The following is a 23,339-nucleotide window of genomic DNA, read 5'->3' on the forward strand; positions in this document are numbered from 1 at the left end:
CGTAGAGGTGTCAGTGTTAAAACAACGTACTGGTGAACTTGGCGTATATTTGCCCCTAACAGTCTATTTTTCACAGGTTTAGATGTATTCGATGGTTTCTATTAGCAACGGTATTTGGTGATGTTTCGGCTTCCGTTAATTTCCTGTCACGCAAATAGGCAAATTTAATGAACCGATCTCGACGTCGCGATGTTACACGTGGACGTCCGGATCTCGGTCTGTCATCAACTTTGTAGTTACACTGTACATAAACATGATTTCTTTCAGATATTCTATTTCCGTATGTGCGATATGAAGATGGACGTGTCTGATGCTCGTTAATTATCGTGTTTTTCCGTTGTTGTATATATTTTTCTCGTTTGTGAAAGTGACATCATTCTTTTGGTCATATTTTGACTTAGATTTTGTGGAATTTGAATAAAATTATGATTTTCTTGACATGTTGGTATTTTCTTGATGATTTTATAAGAGAACTTTTGTGACAACCAGATTTTCACTGTTCTTAGCAAGCAGAGTAGCACTGTATTCATGTATACGTTGTACCTGTAGACAAAAAGGTACTCTTATAAATGTAGGCGTATTGAGAAAGAATGAATGTTTCGCATGACAATGCTATTATTCATTAGTTGTATTTGTATATTGAATACAAACAAAGATAAGTAAATAAATCATTGATAAATTGTTAATCGTATGAAACGACATGTGCTTACAAGAATGTTAAAAACAACGTAGGCCGGAAATCGAAAAAAAACGAAGGAAACATGTATGAAATGGGTACATTTACGTGACCGTCCCTATAAAACGTATGGTGATACCAACACAGAAGAGTTCCTTAAGAATAAATCTTCTTAGCTGTATTACGACACCTTGCAATTACGCTAACCATAAAAATGCATAGTTTTCTACAGAGAGCAGATCATAGTATCAGTGTTGAAGGTTATAAAGTCAATTGTTGACGTTCATAGTGGTGTTGGTGATAATTGATATTTATATATCTATGTATTGATTGCTTCCTAAACAGCGAAAAAGCATATTCTATAGTCTTCTCTTAATTACGAGGTGGAATATGAGATTTATCAATATGATGATAAAATATTTACTGTTTCCAATCTTGTTTCATGACCGCGTTGAACATTTCCCTTAGACATTTAGTCCCAGCATACAAAGGCGGAATATGCCATGTCAATATGCAATCTTACATTAACTTCACCATTGCTCAAAGAATTTTTTTTTTAAAGTTTCCCGTTGTTTTTATATTTCAAATTACTAATCATTTCAGCGGAAATCCTCTTGAAGAAATATCTAATCTTTTTCTTTTAATATTAGTAAAGGACAATTAAGCCCTTTAAGCTGCGTTTATCTTCAACTAAGTGTAGCCATCCCAGTTTCAGAAATCCATAAAATCGTTCAAACGGTCCATTGCTTTGAAATCAGGGTCTTACGTAATTATGTGTCATGTACTTGAGCAATCATTATTCTCATTTAATGTCCGTGCACCAGCTAATCAACGACCCCTTCGAAACAATTTCCTACAAGGACATTTGACCTTTGGTTCGGTAAATATGATCTACACATGTTAATGAATCATAACTCATCGAATATTACTCCGATTGAAATACAAGTTAACTTGGAGATTCACTCCAATTTAATACAGTTAAATTACAAAACCAAAGCGTCTGACCGTTTAAATGAGCCATTGATCTCCATCTGACCGTAATTGTATATGCTTTTTGGAATAACATTTGCTTGAAATGACATTTTCGATTCTTTTTCAAATAACCCTTTTTAAAACGTGTTTTTCTGTCAGAAATAATTTGCTCATTGTTAATCTGTTCGAAAGAAATAATGGCCCATGATAGGCTTTTCCATCGCCAATGGCGAAAACCGTCAACATTTTCCACTAATGGTCAATCATAGACTTCCCGATTTTATTTTCCTTATTTCCGAAATTTGATCACATGATTCGAATCGGTTTAACTATATCTTTTTTATTGGCGCAAAATCGCACTGCAGTCATTCTTAACGTGGTTTTCAGAAGTTTTTATATTGTACGACTAAGGCAGACAAGTGGATTAAGTAAACAAGAAGGCAGAAACACACAGAATTGACGAAAATAAATATTGCCAAATTTTTATTTACCTGTACTATCCGTAACGTTTGGTTGTATGACACAAGAGGTTACAAACATTTATATATCAAGTTTAATACAGTTAACAGTGTATACATAATCATGACAGCGGAATCAAACATAGAGCAATATTAACAGACTTATCGTATTTATTATAAATTTTTTTCGCTGAAAGTTTGCAGGTCATTTTCTTCAGGTTGTGATGTCAATAAATATAAGATCTTTTTACACAACACAAAGCAAGAGCTGTGGCGCATTGTATTCTCGGAGAAACGAACAGGTGATTCTGAGTCCGACCAAATGAACATCAGAAAGACGCGGAATCCAAAGTAGGCAGAAAATTCACCAGATCAGAGCGAACGGAGTCCCAGCTCATTATATCGGCACTTGCAGATTATTTCACACAGCAAATTATGTCATTGACTGGGAAAATTCCAAAGCATTTGACAGGGAAAAGCTGATTGAACTACGCTGCATTGTTACCATTACATGTAACAAAACAACTGAACAAGGATAGGGGTAGGTGTGGAGGGAGGGGAAGGGAGGGGGAGTAGCTGATTGAACTACGCTGCATTGTTACCATTACATGTAACAAAACAACTGAACAAGGATAGGGGTAGGTGTGGAGGGAGGGGGAGGGAGGGGGAGTAGCTGATTGAACTACGCTGCATTGTTACCATTACATGTATTTTTTTCTATAACAACTCGTCCCATTATTTTATACCTTGATACATTTTTAATAACAAATTATCTCCCCTTACAAGAGATTTTTTTATAGAGATAGGAATGTAAAGGTTGTCTATTCTAAGCCAGCAATAAAACTTCTTTCTATGTTTGTTTGTATTTATTACAACAAAAACAGTTTAACAAATGAATGGAAACAGTCACATACATGTAAAGATCCAAGCCCAAATTTATCACTGCCAACAGGTGATAATGCGCCAAACTTGTTAGTGCCCAAATAAGCACGTTTACAGTATACAATACAATATCATTATTCACAATATCAATATATACATGGATCATATATACATTTTACAGAGATATAATGAAGTTTGATATTTTTTTAATCGTTTAGATACTAGATGCTTTTCTTCCATGAAAAGAACTATATCGTTTTATCAGGCGTACGTTATTGATATCAAACCTTCCTTTCCAATGTTTCAAATAAAATGTTAAAAAATAATCCCACTTCTTGAAGTCAGCAAAGCTCTCGAATAAGCTGATTATCGTATTTTTTAAAGATAGTTTTCACAAAACTGAGTGAAACATAACGGTATCGGATATCGTATACATCATCTTATTCAAATGAGTACATACTTATTGTCTGTGGTAAATATTTTGTGACATAAAATCATTTTTGCTTTTACCATATACGTTGGAAAAAGAACATCTAAAATTATGAATCAAACGTTCTGGCAAATCTACGGAGCATGATATCAGCTGGTTTCTCTCTCTCTCTCTCTCTCTCTCTCTCTCTCTCTCTCTCTCTCTCTCTCTCTCTCTCTCTCTCTCTCTCTCTCTCTCTCTCTCTCTCTCTCTCTCTCTCTCTCTCTCTCTCTCTCTCTCTCTCTCTCTCTCTCTCTCTCTCTCTCTCTCTCTCTCTCTCTCTCTCTCTCTCTCTCTCTCTCTCTCTCTCTCTCTCTCTCTCTCTCTCTCTCTCTCTCTCTCTCTCTCTCTCTCTCTCTCTCTCTCTCTCTCTCTCTCTCTCTCTCTCTCTCTCTCTCTCTCTCTCTCTCTCTCTCTCTCTCTCTCTCTCTCTCTCTCTCTCTCTCTCTCTCTCTCTCTCTCTCTCTCTCTCTCTCTCTCTCTCTCTCTCTCTCTCTCTCTCTCCCTGTCTCTATGTCTGTCTCTCCTACTCTCTGTCTCTTTCTCTCACTCTCTCTCTGTCTTTCTGTCTCTGTCTCTGTGTCTGTCTGTATGTCTGTCTGTCTGTCTCTCTCTCTCTCTCTCTCTCTCTCTCTCTCTCTCTCTCTCTCTCTCTCTCTCTCTCTCTCTCTCTCTCTCTCTCTCTCTCTCTCTCTCTCAGGAGATTATCATTATTGCATTCTTAACGGCCAATCAAGTCATAAAAGGTCATTAAGGCCATCAACCGGTAAAAGCTCTATGAGAAAACTACATATACGTGTCAGTTCCTAACTGATCTATTTTTCAGTCAATTCCTTTTGGAAAGAATGCTATCTAACATAAAAAGTAGAAAATCGAAAGACACACAACACATTGATAAAGAAACAGTCATCGATTCTTTAACTGATGATAATTTCCAAAGAAACCAGCCAACGGGGTAAACACACATACAAAACGAATCTCGGACAATCGTATATCAACAAAAAGTACATCTGAAATTTAATCGTCAAATTTGATGCACATGAAAATACATTTATCATATGAATATGTAAATACAGTATAGTCACCTAATCATACAAATGAATCCTGTAGCAATTTAGTCTTTCTAGGATACGCCAGTAAAAGCAACAGACCTAAAGAGTTGAAATCTATTAACCGATTTCGTAACATTTAATTTGTCTGAACAGTAAAGAACCTAAGACGGAGAGGACTGCACATAAGACACAAAAATCAATAGCACTTTTCAATACAAATTAAGAATAAGATGCAGTACAAATGATGAAAAAATGCAAAATAAAGCTGTTTCATCCCTTTGATACTTGCCAATAAAGATGATAAAGGCCTTTGTCTCGATACATGGGAGGCGACAAAAGAAATTCCAAAGTGCTCGAAAGAAATGTAAAAAATCTGGCTAGGGATTATGCACTAGACCTATGGTTCAATAAACTTTGTAATTTTCATTTATCTGAGAATTTTTAGAATAGTGTCACTAATCATACAGAAATGCATCTGATATATACTGACATTGTTAGTTTTTGCCACCTATATGAATCGTATGATTAGTAAGGAGATATTTTGTATACGTATATTGAATGTTTATTGCATTTTATCATCTGTAATGTCGAGTAATTTGCGGAAGTATTTTATACACAAATTAATTCAAATTAGAGAATGTAAACAACAACAGTAGAAAAATACGTTTTAAATTATATCTTTTGATGGGATGCATGTATTTAAAGGAAAACTATATTATATATGTCTCTATACATACTTGATATTTCCATGACGTATTTCCGGTTTTTCCTTGAATTGTGCGATGTTTCTTTAAGTCCGACATTAACAATAACAAAGATTATTGTAAAGTAAAAATGACTTTCACATATGATCTCCCCCAGAGCTCACTTCCATGGACAGATCCATCAGATCTGATGTCGAGTACTGTCCGTTACAGACAGAGGTGGTGGATGTGTTGGCGGAACCGGAAACGTTACTTGAAAAAGTTTTCTTTTTGTATTTCTTTCCACATAGAAGATAAAGTTGTCGACGATATGCACTGTTCATGGTGACATAGATAACGAAGTTGATCGATGAGTTGACGGTTTCCGTAATGAGTCCAAGTAAAGTCAAAAGGGTGTGTACATTTGAACTGTACTTGTTGAAGGAACTGGTGGGGTCAAACAAAATCATTAAACGTGAGACAGTTGACGGCAACAAGCAGACGACAAAGATACAGGTAATTGTAAGGAGTGTCTTTGTTATCTGCCTTTCATCTCCAGATGACTGTTTCCCCACGGCGTAGCCCTGTTTCTGCCTTCTCCACTTCGCATGTATACAAGTAACAAATATAATGATAATATTGGACAAGATGATCAAAACCATAGGTACAAATCGCAATAGAGTTTCAGAAACAATATAATACACTTCGAAGAGCTTCTTCTGTCGACCAATGAAACCGAGGCCAATGATTTTCGTCACATTACCGTCAGGAAGGGTTAATTCTTTAACTTCATACAACCACAGCTTAGGGCCGGTGAGAACGGCAACAGACAAGGGGAGGACAATCGACAAAGCAAGCATCATCTTCTTTGTACATATTTGTTTTACTTTTAAAGGTTTCGTTACAGCAACCAGGCGTTCCAAGGAAATGAGAGTCACAAGCAAGTTAGAGATTCTGCCAGGAAGTGGACTGAGATATACTGAGAAAGGAATGATTAATTTCATCGAAATATCCCTAGCTTTTTCTGGGTAGAAGGTTTTGATCGTAAGACTGACGACGTTAACGATTGTTGTTGTTATGAATGCCAGGTCAGCAATGGCGATGGCGATGAGAGCAATGGTGGTTGATCTGTTTGGTTTGTTGCGGATCAAAATGACGAGAGCGAGGATATTACCGACGACTCCAAATACGCACATCGGAGGCATGATTCCACACAAAATGATTTTATTCAAAATATCCATCAACGACGCATCAATGACATAAAAATTAGTTCTGCTGCTCGAATCACCTCCAGAATTCACGGAAGTCAGGTTTTCAGAATTATTGAAAATACATGTGGAATTTGTTGTACTGTTCTCCATACCGGTAAATTCCGTAACTAAACTGAAACAGTTTTAGATCATGTAATGGTATAACAGATTTCTTACCATTGGCCTTTATATATGTCTCTCACGTGATCTTGTACCATGGAAACACGATAAGATCCGTTTCGTTTGATCAATACACTAATACAGTATCGATTAACCCTTATCATTGAATTGTTGTTGGCAAACACATTACTTGGCATCCGCTTTTTACCAAGATCTCGTTTTAAAGATGATCAAAATCATGTTTTTGAATGATATTATAGGTATAAGCGTCCAGACATTCAAGAAGCTAGAAACATATTGACGGCCATGTTGGAGAGAGCGCTCTCATAGATATTTCTTAATCAATATTTGGAAAAAGGTAATGACTACAGTGAATGTTTTAATATTGAATAAAATGTTTTAATATTGAATAAAATGTTTTAATATTGAATAAAGTGTTTTAATATTGAATAAAATGTTTTAATATTTGGACAAAAGAAATAATCATCATTGTAATGATATGATAGTATTATCAGAAGCAAATTTCGAATCTTCTATTGATAGGAGCTGATCAGTGTTTCATAACAAATTAAGTAATCGATGACGTGATTCTAAGCTTTCAGAACAGACAAAATATTATTATTAAGGATAGAATCTACAGGGAAACATAAAACGAACTAAAGATAGCACTATATCTGTTTCTTATGAAAGTATTTACAACTGTATTTATGCAACTACAGACATTCAGCGTGATATTAACGAACTACCTGTATAGACAAGAAAACTACATTCAACGATAACTTACAATTCTAACTCACTAATGTTGAATGACTGGAGAAATAGATTAGCCTTTGATATCCATGACTTTTGTTTTGATCAAAGAGCTCTAACATTACAAATATTGTATGCTTAATATTGAACGAAGGCACGTAATGAAGACATAAACGGTACATGTACTCAGATATGGTACCAACATGGAATATTTTATTACCTAACCAAACATCACACTATACACGATTCTATAATTACTTGATGAAGACATGCAGTCCACTGATAAAGACGTCATACTCGCACGTGAAAAACAGGTTATTTCTATTTTTATCACCATAACAATATTACATCATCGCCTGATAAAACATTGTTTTGTTTTTGTAGTTTTTCGCAGAATCGAAAATAATTTAGAGCTAAGCACAAAACGGTGCTTTAATCTAGTAAAGACACGTTGGTTATCTAATATACCATTGTATTGCCATCATCATTTTTATTTGTTTTCATATTTGTCTCTCGCATTCGCTTCTGTGGATATTTTCTTTGGGATGAAATAATATTCCCTAAACTTTTCTTATTGGACAAATTTTTATTATTTAATTTTACATCTATCTGAATGTAGGATTACACACTGTGCAATCATGCATTTTTGTGTGGCTCTTATACCGCAGTTTTCCGATAACTCGCACTTTAGTTACCAATTGGCATCACTAATTGACGTTGCTCACAGAGGTTTTTAGTACATTAATGTAGCTTTTATCTGTTGATCGTATGGTGGACATAAAATTTGTTGATTTAGAGTAATTTACGAACTATACGAAACTGAATTCCAAGGACAATCGATAATTGATCAGTTATTATTTCAACTTGTCAATTTCGTAGATCTAAATTATTTCACTTCAGAATATCGTATTATCATAATCTTGCTGCTAAAAGGAATTGGGCAGGAAGCATAGTCCATAAAAGTCCTTAGTATAACAAAGAAGTATACAAACATATAAATCAAAAAGTTATAGAATGTTTTGAAATAAAAGTGAGATGTAAAAAAACAGTTCTGAAAAATAAATAAAAGGAAACACTATCATAAGTTTTCATTAATGAATCAAACCATACTTTAAAGTTGTGTTAAGATAAAGTTCAAATGTCCCTTTAAACGGAGGCAGGCACACACTCAAAGTGTCCATAATTCTCGCGATCCTGTCCCTGATGCATAAAGTTGACATGTAGACCCGATTTTGAAACAATATTTGTAGACTAAATAAAAAAGAACAAAGTTACTCCATTTTAATCTTCATTGTAGTACACACTCAGTACCATTGATCATTTGATAATTTCGCCGTCATGTACTTTCTTTCAGTCTTTTAAAATGCAATCAACTTTATTCCGCGTGTTCACTATGTATGGATATGATTGGCACTTAATGTTCTCTAATTGGATTTCATGGTACATATACTTCGAGTTTCCGGGAACCTTCGCTTCTGAACAGTTATCTATTAACATGAATTGTTTGAAGTTAAAAAAAAATTCTGTTCTTTTATCTAAAGGCGTTGGACCTCTTCTTTACTAACTGTTATTTGTCTAATCAGCTTCTTCCGGTACAGCGAGTGAAGAAGATGTACCATTTGCTGTAATGGTTGATAGTCTTTCGGAATATAACGAAATATATAAAGGACATCGTGGCTTTTTTTAAATGGCAACCGTTGTTAGTCGTAATGAACTCTGTCCCTTTGAATAATGTTACATGTGTATTCACTAAAAGTACTTATAATTTTATCCTTTTTCTCCAAATCGTTGGTAAACATTTTTATCGTTAATTTGTTGTAAAAACTATCAAAATGGGTATAACAGTTATACCCTGTAACATTTAATTCTAAATACAAATTGTCGCATATATAATACATTTTTTTACATTTATTGTGCAGTTTCATAACGGTTGCACATACTTCATTATTTTCCTCGAGTATTTTGGATCAATAGCGTGATTTTAATTTATTTTATAATTTTTCAGGGCAACAAATGATCAAGCAATATTTCAGGGTGTACACAATACATTTATCCTCGATCGGTCAAATGCTGTAAAAATGCTTGAGTTACTGTTTGATTATGATCGTGAGAGGAGACATTAAAACGAATTGGTCAAAGCATGGTCTTCTTATGAGTCGTTTACAAAAGACTGAATCTATGTTTTTAGAAATATTTTCTAAATTATGGAAACTAACTTTTTGCATTTTGTCTGTGAAGGGATAAACGAAAGACACAAACAAAAGCGTCATGCAATATGTTTTCCTACATATATATGACGTTACTTAACAATGAATTAAACCTTTTCTTTTTATCTTTCTAGATAGTCACTGATGCGCGAGGCCTAATGGATCGCTTAGGAAATTAGAAGTCGGCTTACATAGTGGCTACATAACCCAAATGTTTTTTTTATTTTCTGAAAGGCAAGCTACCACTACGGATGTAAATATCTCGGCAATGTGATTCGTCTACAATCATTTGCAAACGAGTGCATAGCGAGATACATTTACCTAAGTACAGACACAGGCAACATTGTAAATCTTTTGATCAGAGTGTTATCTTATCCTATCTAAGCCAAGCCAGTTCGAAATGGATATATTAATGAGGAGAAATGTCATTCCGAAACCAATAATTAATCCTATGTCATCTTGTTGTTGTACTCTACATATCCATTTACTTACCATTACATACAAAGGTGTCATGATACTTCATAAACACACTAATCCGATTGTTGTTACCGTCAAGAAGAGAATCTAAGGGACGCATCGATTGATATCTTTCTATACATAAATACTGAGATTATACAGCTATCTTACACAGTGATTAGATAGTATGGGTATCATTTCATCTGTATCATCTTGTCAAAATTAATGAGCATAAATATATTGTAATGGCGAGTCTTATAAAATGAATTTGTTTTTCTTGCATTATCGTTTACGGTGTCTCTTCGTTTTCTTATCACTCATTTACATCATGTTTTTTTTACTTATAGAAAGGTAGAAAAGAAGATAAAGCCTTAGTTTGACATTTGAATGTACGCCCATTGCAGTTGGTGTAGAACATACAAAACTGTCTTGTGATATGAATAATGATAAAAGATAAAAGCAAAAGATACGCTCACCCTTCCGAAATATTTGGTCTCATGTCCTATCGTTTTATTGATTTTTAATGAATTTTTAATGAATCTGAGTTTGGATTTTGCTTGTGTTGACCTTTTGTCTTTGATGTTTTGATGCAACAGAGGAATTGTATTTGAGTTAGTACTGAATCGTATGCGATAAAAATCACCTTGGTATCTTAATTATATGAAATAATTCAGTGACGTCATATTTACGTAAATTGATCTTGCTGTGATTGCATGAGATATTAAATTCATGTGTTCCTCTTATCAGTATCATGAAACAGAAACAGGGCATTATAGTCCCAGTGCTTTAAGTGTAACAGGAGTTGGTTTATGACATCAATCTGCTGATCAAAGTGACTTTTGTGATTAAGACGATAAAAACCTTACGACTTTAGATACAAAAGGAAGATATCTGATTGAAGTGGACCAGTAGTGAATATCTATCTTATATAACAACCTGTTTTTCTTAATATTTAAATTAACACAGTAGCAGTGACAAATCTATGTCGCACAACAGACAACGCTTAATCAAAGGTGACTGAACCTTTGGCAGTATAATACCAGATATACGACAAATCTATGTCGCACAACAGACAACGCTTAATCAAAGGTGACTGAACCTTTAGCACTATAATACCAGATCGAATGATCAACTGCTATTACAACATTTCAAAAAATTTGTACTGAACATCTAAATTAGAATTTTGTTTATTTCTAGGATTCTTCATATCTAGCGTTTATGTCAGCGAGAGATTTTGTTATTAAGGTATTATAGATTAAATCATCAGCTAGTGTGAAAGATGCGTGAATGTTAGCTATTAGCAAAGGCGTATAATATACCTGTATTATACGCCCCAACTTTAAACAAATGGAAGTGGGTTACCATGGTCAGCTAATTCCAAGCTTTCCTCAGTAAACATGTACGATTTTACTTTCTTTCTACTCTCATGCTTACAATGTATACTTAAGTGATAAAAAATCGCAGGGTGACATTATTTGCAATATCTTGCGTTGTTCAAAAACAATGAAAATCGGTCAAGCAACTCTCTAGGTTACAGTGCACGTGTTCCTGTATCGAATGTTGCGTAATTGTATTGCGTGACGATGTCTTCCGGGGAAAGCACGAAACAGGAAAATCTCCTGACATTGAGTTACAATTCTCGTCATGCCATTAGGTAGTCTTCAAAGAGGCACATCATTTTCCGATATTTTGATTAATTTAAGACAACATCAAACAATGACATTGCTGACGTAAGTTCAGAGGGGTCAGGCCATTGCGATGATTATGCAAGGTCAAAGGCCAGTACAGGTTTCCAGACATTTCGGTGTTGTCTCATTATTAAAGCAAAACAACCTCACGTTCCAGAAGGATAATGCTCGGCCCCATGTATCTAGGATCTGTTACGACTATCTAACTAAAAACAATGTCCACCTACTGGACTAGCCGCCACACAGCCCCGACCTATCCCCATTGAGAACTTGTGGGACAAGCAGGATAGATAGGTTCTACGACGTCAGCCTCCTCCTGTTATCTTGCCCAACTAAGAGCAGCCCACTTTGAAGAATGGACCAACATCCCAATGAGGAGGATAAACTCTCTCATGAACTCCATGCCCAGGAGAATCAGGGCTGTGGGGAGAACGATATCGACTAGCAAGATCCAACAATCTGTGCATTTCGATTTCAGATTACAGAGTTCTCTTTTTCTCTTAAATTTACCAGATACAAATCTTTGATTTTGCAGTTTATTCTGTATGGATTAATCTTCATTTTTACTTTAAAATATTGAACATTACACTCGACGTCTTGCCTAAAGTCATCTTCAAAGTTTACCCTGCGTTTCTTTATCCCTCGAGTATATATTTGTGTATATAAATTGTTAATGAACACGTAAGTAGTCTATTGTCATTTCATTATCATGTACCTCAGCAAATTGTCTCTATATACAAACGTCAATATTAATTATATACACTTAAATGGTCAATGAAGTCATATATAGACATAATTTAATACTAGAGTGAAGAATAATATGAAATGTCTCTCAGCTTTCAGGACGCCCTTTAGAAGGAGAGAAAACCTTTAAGTATTGTTTTAAAGATGGTTATTCAAATATTATTCTTGCGGTAAGTATCAATATAGTGTGTGTGATAGTCACTGAACGTACATGTGTGACCTCAGAATATATTGTTTTGGGGTCATCTTCCTAACAAAAATACTGTTAGTTCGTATAAATACCATTTAAAATAATAAATTGGTGTTTATAGTTATTTTATCGTAAGGAGTTAAATAAATGTATGTATAGGTAGGGAATATATAAAAAATTGTGAGTATGGTTAAGTTGGCCGCAGATAAACTCGTTCCTTCTGAAGGGTCTTTTGCGTGCAAACGCCCGAGGAAATTGTCTAGACGATTCATATTATTATTCACTCTGTAATTAAAGCTTGTGACTTTGTCTTTGTTGTATGTATTTGATGTAGCTTGTGTAATATTTTTTGTCTTGATAGCTGCATTGTTTCGAAATGTTAACAATTTACTTGTCTGTACGGACGTTCTTTTCATTGACCATATTACTAATACCAGTAATTGTTTGTTAGGATCAATGACCAATGTATTGGACCATATCATCGGTATTACTTGCTAGACTCTATTACATAAACATAAATTTATATCTCGTAAAGTGAACAGGATACATTAGCATTGTACTGTGGACTATCTGTCTATAAAATATCACACACGATACAATGATTTAAGTTTGAATTGACCACCGGGAATATGACGTGATTTTGTCTGCTGTCATTCCTTTTCGGGTTGTATAGTTTAAATATTACATGTCAAATACTGACTAGCGCATTTATATACATATTGAGAGCTAGATCGTCAGAAGCAAGCAACGAAATAGACCTGCATCGTGCAGCGGTTTTGGTGCTTCTAGGACCCGTCAGTGATGCTAAGGACTACAATTCTGAAGTCTACGAGACGACTGAAAAAATCCATTAATCGAAGGAAATGTCGATATATAGATGGAAAGGTGCACTAGAAACACCATTTAATAAATTTGCTAATTTTCATATGTCCGATAATTACCGAAGAATGTCAAATACATGTGTACATTCTGAACCGTGCCACATTTCGAATAAAATAAAATGTAGTCTACAGGTTACTGCCAACATAGAAAGGTGAGAAAGTTTCATTCGGACCATGGGACCAGCTTGTTGGCAGTGACTACCATTTCCGGACCAATTCTATGAATATGAAAGCTCCAATCGTCACGATGACTTGATAAACGGATCTATATGATTTCGGTATTGGAGGTGTGAGTTGGAACTACAAACGTATTCCTGAATCTATCATCTTGAGTCGAGGCCTGACCTGATGTAATACTTTAGGTTATTGATCCACTGCCAGTCAACATTCTGTAATATGTTTATTTAGATATATTTCATTCATTGTACTGACAATAACAAAACCAAGCAATCACATATCGTCACTTTGATTTCCTGTAAACTACATAAGCTATACATTTCTCTTCTTCGTAAGGAGGACATCGCAGAGAGCCACAGAACGCCTTGACTCCATAAAAAAGAGAACCGTCATCTTTTGTATCACCTCCTCCCACGAGAGGTTGTACCTGATCGTCCACACATACGTATTGTGACGCAGCTTTATGTAGATGGTGTCCTGCTGTCAGTGATCCACTGTACGCATTTGTCCAGTCACTGTAACATGACGTCCTCGCCGGTACCATCACAGAGGAGACAAAGAAAGGTCTACACACAGCACATGGAAATTCTTCGCCGCGTGATTTCGGCCCAAATAGTGTATAACCATTAGTAGACTTGTACTCCCGTAAAGCCTTCCTGTCTGATAGTCTGGTACTATTGTTAGTTGTAACCATTCTGGATCACATGGCAGGCAAAGACGGTCGGCTGCTGCTTCTTCATCTTGAAACCAAGAGCCTCCTGCGAAACCCAGCAAGATGAACGATATTGATTTGAGTTAGTATTCCTGATAAAACATATCTTATTTTCGACGAAAATAAAAAAAAAACAATCGAAGCATCTAAAATGTTGGATAGATATGAAATGCATAACATTAACAATGACACGTATTAAATTTAGGATCTTCTGTGATGTGATGAAAATGTCAAATCTTTTATACGTTCAACTTTCTCCTGAAAGAGCAATATTGAAGACAACGAATACGAAATCACCATTACTTATTTACTTTTGAAGTGTGGTAAATGTGTCATAGAAAAAGGTCACACCGTAGATGAACAAACATTATCAACATAAATGACGTTTGGACTAATAACATTCGGAAGCATTAATCTACATTGTTCAAGACAATGGATAATCATGTGACTGAATAGCAGTTTTATGTTGCAAATCAACCTGAAAAATAGCCTTCAGATTAAAGTATAGGTGAAAGGATCAAGGTACCCCCGCAAGTGACTCGTTGTTTTCTCAAAATGAACCTTAGCAGAAATCTGAAAAATATATGAATAATAAGGGAGATAATTTCACTATTGTGAATTATTCACTTCTGCATAACCACATATCTGCATTCCCAAAACTACTGTGTTTACATATCAAAGTTGATTTGGTATTCAATGACCTGTTCCCATTATCGCGATTTTCTAGGAAACCTTATCTCATTTTTCTTATACATTATATAAACTTTTTAAGAGTCTCCGTGTTTATCTGAATAATTCTTACGTTGTAATTTTCCCCCACCACTCACTCTTGTAAGCCGCATACCAAAGTAGAATTGTATGTTTGATTTACACTTCATTTTCGCATATTAGACGAATTCTGGCATTTATCTTACACTACATACATTTTCTTAGTCACATTTTCCCTATGACATATCTCCTTCCAAAACAATTTTCATAGATTGCATTATCTACTAAAGGATGTCCGTTTTGGTTTAAAGATAAAGGAGAACTGAAAGGCCTTATCATTCATTGAAACATTTGTTGAGCAAAACTAGGTCAGTGTTTCCTTATCCTAGCTGAAGTCAGAATCTGTAAAGAACTTGGCCATTCATGCTCATCTACTCTGAACTTGTAGACTCACTCTTCATTTATATCCTGGAGCAAGTAACGTTATCAGTGAGTTTAAAGTTTAAAGACAAAACCTACAAAAATCGGGCCCTTCGAAAATACATTTTACAGTGTTGTTAATGTCGGATATCATTAATACGAAAAAATAACAAAACATCATAATGACATTTTGCATGCATATTATTGTCCAACTTCAACTGTTTAAACAAGGGAACTTGCTTATAGTTTGTAACCATCAGATGGTATTGATGTTACAAGTTTACATATTTATCTACTGATGATTACTAAACCATGTCAATTTCCGTGATGATGTTGATAAATGGTTGTTGTACAACGGATAGAAATATATAACACTCACGACAAATGGCTCATTATTGCTACATATTATGACTGATGAGCGAAAAGATTGACGATTTCCATTGATTACAATTAACGGGAATTATAAATATAACTTTATAGGTGTTTATATACACAATATTTTGAAAGATGGGCAAAATTACACTTTGAACAAGGACGGACAGTCTATAGTTCAATATAAATTGTAAGACATTCTAGAATAAATGATTGTGTTGGGTATTATTCTTATACGTTATAACATATTTTTTCTATTAAAGATTATAAATCGTGTATTATTTTCAAGAATTTTTAGGTATGTTATTTGTTAAAATAAAAACGAGATTTAACCTGAGAGAAACAATTTCATATTTTTGGCAAAAAAGATTTCCCCATCTCATCCTCAAGGGATGACTATGATTCTCTTCTACTTTTGTGTTTCTTTACGTGCAATGTTGCTATCAAACTGCTTGGCATCGTTGATATACGTTATTGGGATGGCGTGATGACGTCATTTAATTATTGTTGTTATGACATTCCATTGTCTTTACTAGGAAAGCACTCGTCTATTACTATCACTATGACCCGTAAATGCTTGGAGAGACCTTTAACGTCATTGGAATAACAACATACAAAATGTTTGAAGTTTAGAGCATATTATTTGTACTCCGAATACTCAAATTCATAGGAATAAATGTTTGGTGTCACTGACAATTCAAATAACCAAAATGACTAATAATAGTAACTGACCATCGGGTTCTATATCAACGAATGTGGCTTAAATTTTCCCAGTTAACTCTTTGTGCTTTTAATTTCAAATGACAGCAGCTTCAATTTTCTATATAATTATAAATTCACACCTTGGATATTCGGTGTAAAGAGTCAAATGGAGTGAAATTGCAAACTGGTTATGCATTCCGATTCTTTCTTAGGATATTTTCTTAAAGTATTGAATCTTGTTGAAACTCTTAACAAATAGCATAAAGGAAGTATTTTCCATTGGCATATACAGGTTGTCGGTCGATTCTTAATATATCGATCCGAATTTATTTTCTTAAAAAGACTAGTGAAAAAATTTTGTAAAACCTTTCAGAAACAAACATTTATAGGCTGTATATTGTCAGATGTAAAATTAGCCAACAGGAAAAGCAAAATACAACGTAGGTGCAATGTACTAATGTACCCTTTAACAATCGATAAGGGTCAGTATTACAGCATTTTCTGTTCATCAAACAGAAACTAATTCGGTAAATCAAAGTGTTTTTCTCAATACCAGTTATATCACTTACCCAATGTTCAAACAACACTAAATGTAATTTGCTATTAATCTAAGCAAGCTTTGATAAGTAGGATTAAAGAATATCAAAGGGGGAAAAACAAACACACAAACGGTAGGGGATATAGATTTCTGCTGAAAAACGCACAATTATTTGATAGGGAACGGAACGAAAGGCGCCATTGTCACGATTTACATGTCATAATTTCCTTAATAGACCAATGCTAAGTACCTGAAGATACTTGATAGGCAACGATGTATGTTAAAGGGAAGAAAGCGAGAGGAAGATTTTCTTTTAAAACTGTTAAAATATTTTTAAACAAGGTATAATACTTTTACTTAAATAAAGGTTAAGCATTGCTGAAAAAGGGAATCGAAATTGGAAATCATTAAACACCTTTGTTTTAATATAATGATATAATAATTGCGGTTAAGCATTCGAACGAGATGATGTTATTTTAAAATCAAATGGCATATAAGTGGCCTATAAAGTGACATACAAATGTATACTACCCTTATTAAAATGATGCTGTAAATACTTGTCTTAAAACTCCAAGATTTCCTCACACCTTTCCTTTTAAAAACTTATTGCTTTATTTCCTCATTTGCAGACATTTTCATCAACACTAATGAACAATATGATTATAGAACTACTAATCAGTATTGAATATGACAGCTGTTGCTCATCTGTAGTAATTTGTATGGTGTGTGACTGTACAATGGTCTGCAGCATCTGCAGTTCTGATTGGAGGCAGGTCATTTGCTGTTGAACGTAGCTAGGGTCACTTAAAAAAATCCTCTTGTCAGGATTCTCATCACTACTAACACAACCTAACATAGACAGCATAACAAATATTATAAAACTGAGTCGAACGTGGGAGAAAGCCATTTTACGACTATACTGTTTTATGAAGACGTTATCAGGAACTGATTAGACCAAACGGTTCACCGTCACTATATGGAAGTGTTACCTCCTGTGTGACAGGAATCGATGTGCCTGATCTATATCATATTTTATCATATTATATTCTTATTCGTATTACTCAACGTCAACCGTTACCGCTGTATTTGACTCTAAAACGATTTTAATTCTTATCACTATACTCGAATTATAAATAAATATATATATATATATATCTGTGATATGACGTTACGAATAACGTCATCTTATCATACAGTACACATGATTTTCTAACGTTTGATAACGCCTCCACAAAATAAAGACCTTTTAAACATGGCCGTTATGCTGTTTTATTACAGTAGTTTTAGCTTTATTTACTGAGGAAGACATGCAGTTAAATTCGAGTAAATATGATAATTGGTTTAACCAAGTTCAAATGTAATTATTCCAGATGACCTAAAAAGTATATCCTAAAATAAAGAATTATATAACAGAATGTGTGATAGTCTGACCTTGAAGACAGGTCTGAGGCTTTTCATTTGATAAAGTTTATTATGGGATTAAAAGATTTTGTTAGAAGGTTATAGCCAATGTGACCCTTGCAAGATTAAAAATAAACCACAGATTATATTTGTTTTGCTAACTTTGTTGAGCTTTATCCCAGGGACCTACTATCTAAATATCATTATTTTATACATTTAGTCCTTTTAATGTTTTATAACTTTAACAGTTGTGACCTTAAGTATGAGTCAAGGTCATTTCTTTTCAAATATCGGGCTTTAAAGTCGAATCCTACCTGCTAAATGTCATCATTCTAGTTCTTTTGGTTAATCATCAGAAATCGTTTACATGGAGAAAGAATTTATCTTGTTATCTTGAATATGGGTCAAGGTCAGTTAAAAAAAACCGTTTGGCTCTATTCCAAAATATGCCATTTCATTAATCAAAAGAAGTCGTTCAAGGTAAACGTTCACGCTGTAAACTTCTGGCTAGATGAGCTAAAAGGAAAAACAAATGCCATGTAAATTTATAAAAGGAAAGTAAAACATACCAAGTAAAGTTAAATTCCATCTAGATGTCGTCATATGTAATGTACCACGTGCGTAATGATAACCAGTCATAGCATTCAATGTTCTTTAGTACATGAGTACTAATTATATCTATATATATCAAACAAACCTTAAAAACAAATATTATTTCTGTTAACAAAGTAAATATAATGGGAGAGTGCTTTATTTTTGTAGTGTGTGTTGTGAGCTTCATACATCCACCTATAACTGTCAATTTCAAAACTACGTTGAATCTTATGCAACATTTATAATTTGTTTAGCACTCTCTCTATTTCAGTCTATTTTGCATCGCAGTTACACTCCTATGAAGTGATAGTGGACAGATGTCATGTCAGGTCCTGATAATCTATACAGGTTAAGTTGTCACCATATTGTGAGCAGGAGAGGGATAATTCGATCGGAAAAATGGTTACTGTCCACATTCCAGCCAGTTTTCCAGTTATTATCTTAAATACTTATATGTTAGTAGTAATTGTTTGTTGCAATGACAACATCGACAAGAGGATACTTATTAGCGATCCCGCCTACGTCCAACAACAAATAACCCACCTCCAATCAGAACTACAGACTTTACAGGCAACGGTCCAAACAAAGAATGCAGACCTTCAGACTCTACAGGCAACGGTACAGTCACAGGCTGGAAAAATCACTCAACTGGAACAGCAACTCTCAGATTCAAACCATGGTTTGCCGATTTCATTTTCTTGTTGTAAATTATAGTTAATCATTTAAGAGAAAATAAGTACATAAGCAAATAGGGGAGACAGAACACATGCAAATGGTATATCAAAGCATATAGTTTGTTGAGACATACAGCCAAATTAACAAATCTTCCGATTGGTATTTTTTCCTTCGTCTTTTTTTAGTGAATTACCTTTCCAGTGAAAACCAGTTATTTATTAACAAATACCAGTTTTCATTCGAAAATGACCTCACTGCCACTATATATCAATATCACAAAAATAGGATTTATCCCAAGGGCAATTCAATTTTTTATTTGTAATTTAATTGTATATTCTTTATATCTATATCTATGTAAATGATCTTGTGCGTGCTTAGATTCACGTGCTCCTGTATTCCAAGGTCATGTCCTCATGGGTGTCCATGAATATCAAAGTTGTAAATACCTTCACCATCGGAGTGGTCAACTATTTAGATCTCTGCACAACGTGCCCTCTGTGTCATTTAAACTTTGTTAAATTTACCTTTAGATAGATCATCATCAAAAGAATGGTTTTCATCCTGATCATTATGTTAGATAAGTGCGATCGGTAAGCTCGTATAAATAGATATTAATCTATACATTGTCCATAAAAATGACACGGGTTTCTCTGATACACAACTGAAACGAACACAATGAAATGATATATGTTTCGACAACGCTTTGTCAATTTGCCGAGATTTTTAACTGCCACCGTAGTCCTAGTTATCTATCAGTCTATCTGATGCGCCCAAAGATTGATTGTAGCAGAATAAATAATAATCCATAGAGTATATGTTTTTTGATATTTAATATCTTTTTATTTTGGAATCATTTTTGAACATATACATACGTATATAAAGAAACACTGCATTTTCATTATGATTCTGACTTACAGATACACGCTCTCTCACACACCTGCATACATGCACACACCTATTGACATCCTTATTGAAGTAAGACTACTTCTTTTTAATTTTTTTACACTCATAATACTCACACAGACACATTTGCATCAAGAAAAGATAAAGTAAAGAAAGAAAGAATGTGAAAGGAAAAGATGTTAAGTTCATTTCATTTCTATACTTGCTTGTTTGCAACCCACGTTGATATTGCAAATTTCTTTTATATATAAAAGCACAAGGTAAGAAAGAGCTTGAGACTTGGAAAATATCTTTAAAGAGAGATGTGTAAAGAACTCAAAAAAATCTCCTTAGATATATATTTGGCAAAAATGTCAGGCTTTAGTGTTTACTATTAAATATCAAGTTGAAAGAACTTTTTCCACTTACTCCAGGTATTGGTAAATTTTGCTTTTGCAAGATCGTTTTGAGCATTTGATAGATACTTCTGTATGTTGTAATAATCTTTTATGCTACTGGCCAATGCATCTATATTTAAAGTTTTTTGTAAAGACATCTGGTTCTTTAAATAAACTGTTTAATGATAAGAATTTTTATATTGTCAACTTTAGCATTACTAGTATTATTTGTGATGCCGAAAAGGAAGGAGTGTTTATTTATTATAAAAGGAATATAATGTGCATTTGAAAGATTTTCAAACCTTTGTAATAAATTTTGCACTTCCTGGAATTCTTATCGTTTCACTTTCGGAGTTAAAGAACGTGCAAATAGGAGTAACTACTATACCTAGTTTGAATAACTGTGAGTTTGTGTAAGGATATGATAAGATATGCGATACTTAAGCCATTGAAGTTTAGTATTTTTCCTAACTATATGTGGAATTTTGTGTAATTTATACCATTCCTCTTCAGAGAATAAGATTTGTTCTTGCCATTTTATTTGACCAGTGGCTACAGTATCTGTTTTGTTAAAAATGTTGTAAAAGAATTTGGGATCATTTATACTATGTAGAAAAGTCTGTATATTCGGAGGAAGGAATGGGTAAACTGTTGGGAGGACATCTTAAGGTAAAGGGTCATGCAGACTTTTGCGAACTGCATATATATTAGTCCTTTGACTCGAAGAAAATTTGTACGCAAGTGATATTTTTGTGAAAGTTCTTCAAATGATAAGAAAGAAATATTGTCCGAATCCTTTAGACGATCAGCAATCGTATGTATTCCTGATCTATACCATGATTTGTAAAAAAAAATAGGTTCAGAGTATATGTTAAGAACATTAGTGTCATTGAAAAACATTAAACAAAATCATAGTCCTAACACAAAGTCCATATTGGTTTTACATTACATGGATACTACGAAAACATCATCAGGAGAATAAGATTAGGTATGTGCCTTCTGTGTCATCGGCAGCACCCACTATATCAATTTTGATCGATCCATGAAAGAAATGTCGTGTTCTCAAAAAGGAGAACTCGGTTTACAACGAAACATTCTGGATTAAATATTTTTGTATGCCATTTCTAACTTCTTTCAACGAAACAATCATGGACAGCTTTCCACCAAGCTCTCTGATGAGCGTGATGATTTCAATTTTCCTTTTGTGAATATTACATTTCTGGATAGCAATATTCCTGTATCGCCAACCTATGGTGTTTACAGGTCGCAGTTGATTCGATATTCAAATGCCTGATCCCATTATCCCTATTTTCGTGCAACAAATACGTAAAACAGTTTTAAAAGATGCAGGTTGATGAAAATCAGTGGAAAGTTCTATGGTTACCATAGTGAATTCATTGAGAAGCATTCTATTTCTTTGTGCAACATGAAGCTGGACATGTGAGATGCCGGTTAGTTTTTATGTTTGTTCCGTTATTGTACACCTTGTTCTCATTTAAGAACGTGACATTACCTTCCTCGATTGCTCAAGGTTTACATGACAGGTGTCGTCGATAAAGCAAACCACATTAACTCTCCCGGAACACCTGGTCTTATTACCTTTGAACTTTTTTATGAGTCTCCGTGTAAAACTTCCTTTTTTATATTTTGCCCTAGTTATACAGAATTGGAGTTTGGATTATTTTTATTTTTACATATTGGTATTTTCTTGATGCTAATAGCGACCCAACTTCCGGTAAAATATGGAAAACTACTCCTTAATACAAGTATAACCCAGTGTCATGGCTGTACTACTTGATTTTGTTCAATTTCCTATCAATAACTATTTGTGTTGGTAAAGAAATTGTCTTTGATATGCTTTAAATAAAGTTAAAACTTGAAATAAATCATATCGGTGCTGGAGACAGGCTAAATTTGAAATAATAAAATCGCGTCTCCAAATGTGAGTAATGCCTTTTCAAAACATGGCAGCTGAAAAGACGTTACTGGGTAGACTTCTCATAAAATGTTGATAAATATAAAGAAAAACCCAAAACATGTGGATATGGTAAGACACGTGACATGACAAAATCATAATCAGTATTATGGCTCTTACAATTATGGTATAATGTAAGACAAGAAAGGTAATTACCAAAGCAATATGATATCTCTTATGTATGATTTTCCAACTTTAAAGCTACATGGCATAGAATTTGCTATGCTGTTCTTTATGGTAACATATTGTCTACCTTTTTATGTTAATATAATTTTTCGTTAATAGGAAATGGAGGAGCGACATTTAT

At 34.1% G+C, this 23,339-nt stretch overlaps 2 protein-coding genes and 1 pseudogene across 2 annotated transcripts in view; 1 reads left to right on the top strand and 2 right to left on the bottom strand.

The window, feature by feature from the left end:
- Positions 1 to 5,350: 5,350 nt before the first annotated feature.
- Positions 5,351 to 6,553, bottom strand: LOC132550144 (FMRFamide receptor-like). Its single transcript, XM_060214161.1, has one exon. It carries the CDS (start codon positions 6,551 to 6,553, stop codon positions 5,351 to 5,353), a length of 1,203 nt encoding a protein of 400 aa, XP_060070144.1.
- A 7,385-nt stretch (positions 6,554 to 13,938) lies between these two features.
- Positions 13,939 to 14,429, bottom strand: LOC132550145 (uncharacterized; annotated as a pseudogene).
- Positions 14,430 to 19,501: 5,072 nt separating this feature from the next.
- LOC132550146 (short-chain collagen C4-like) overlaps positions 19,502 to 23,339 on the top strand; it is a 4,798-nt gene continuing 960 nt past the window's right edge. Inside the window, exons 1-2 of the mRNA XM_060214162.1 lie at positions 19,502 to 19,781; positions 23,318 to 23,339. The exon at positions 23,318 to 23,339 is cut by the window's right edge and continues 53 nt beyond it. Of these exons, the coding sequence (XP_060070145.1) occupies positions 19,502 to 19,781; positions 23,318 to 23,339 (302 nt within the window). The remainder of the gene's footprint in view (positions 19,782 to 23,317) is intronic.

Source organism: Ylistrum balloti, unplaced genomic scaffold (assembly GCF_031769215.1).
Source record: "Ylistrum balloti isolate Yb309-2 unplaced genomic scaffold, AGI_CSIRO_Ybal_v1 Utg370104, whole genome shotgun sequence".
NCBI classification, from domain to species: Eukaryota; Metazoa; Mollusca; class Bivalvia; order Pectinida; family Pectinidae; genus Ylistrum; species Ylistrum balloti.

What these genes read in the sequence shown, in the direction of transcription:
- LOC132550144 (XM_060214161.1), bottom strand. Translation starts at nt 6,553, where the DNA reads ATGGAGAACAGTACAACAAATTCCACATGTATTTTCAATAATTCTGAA.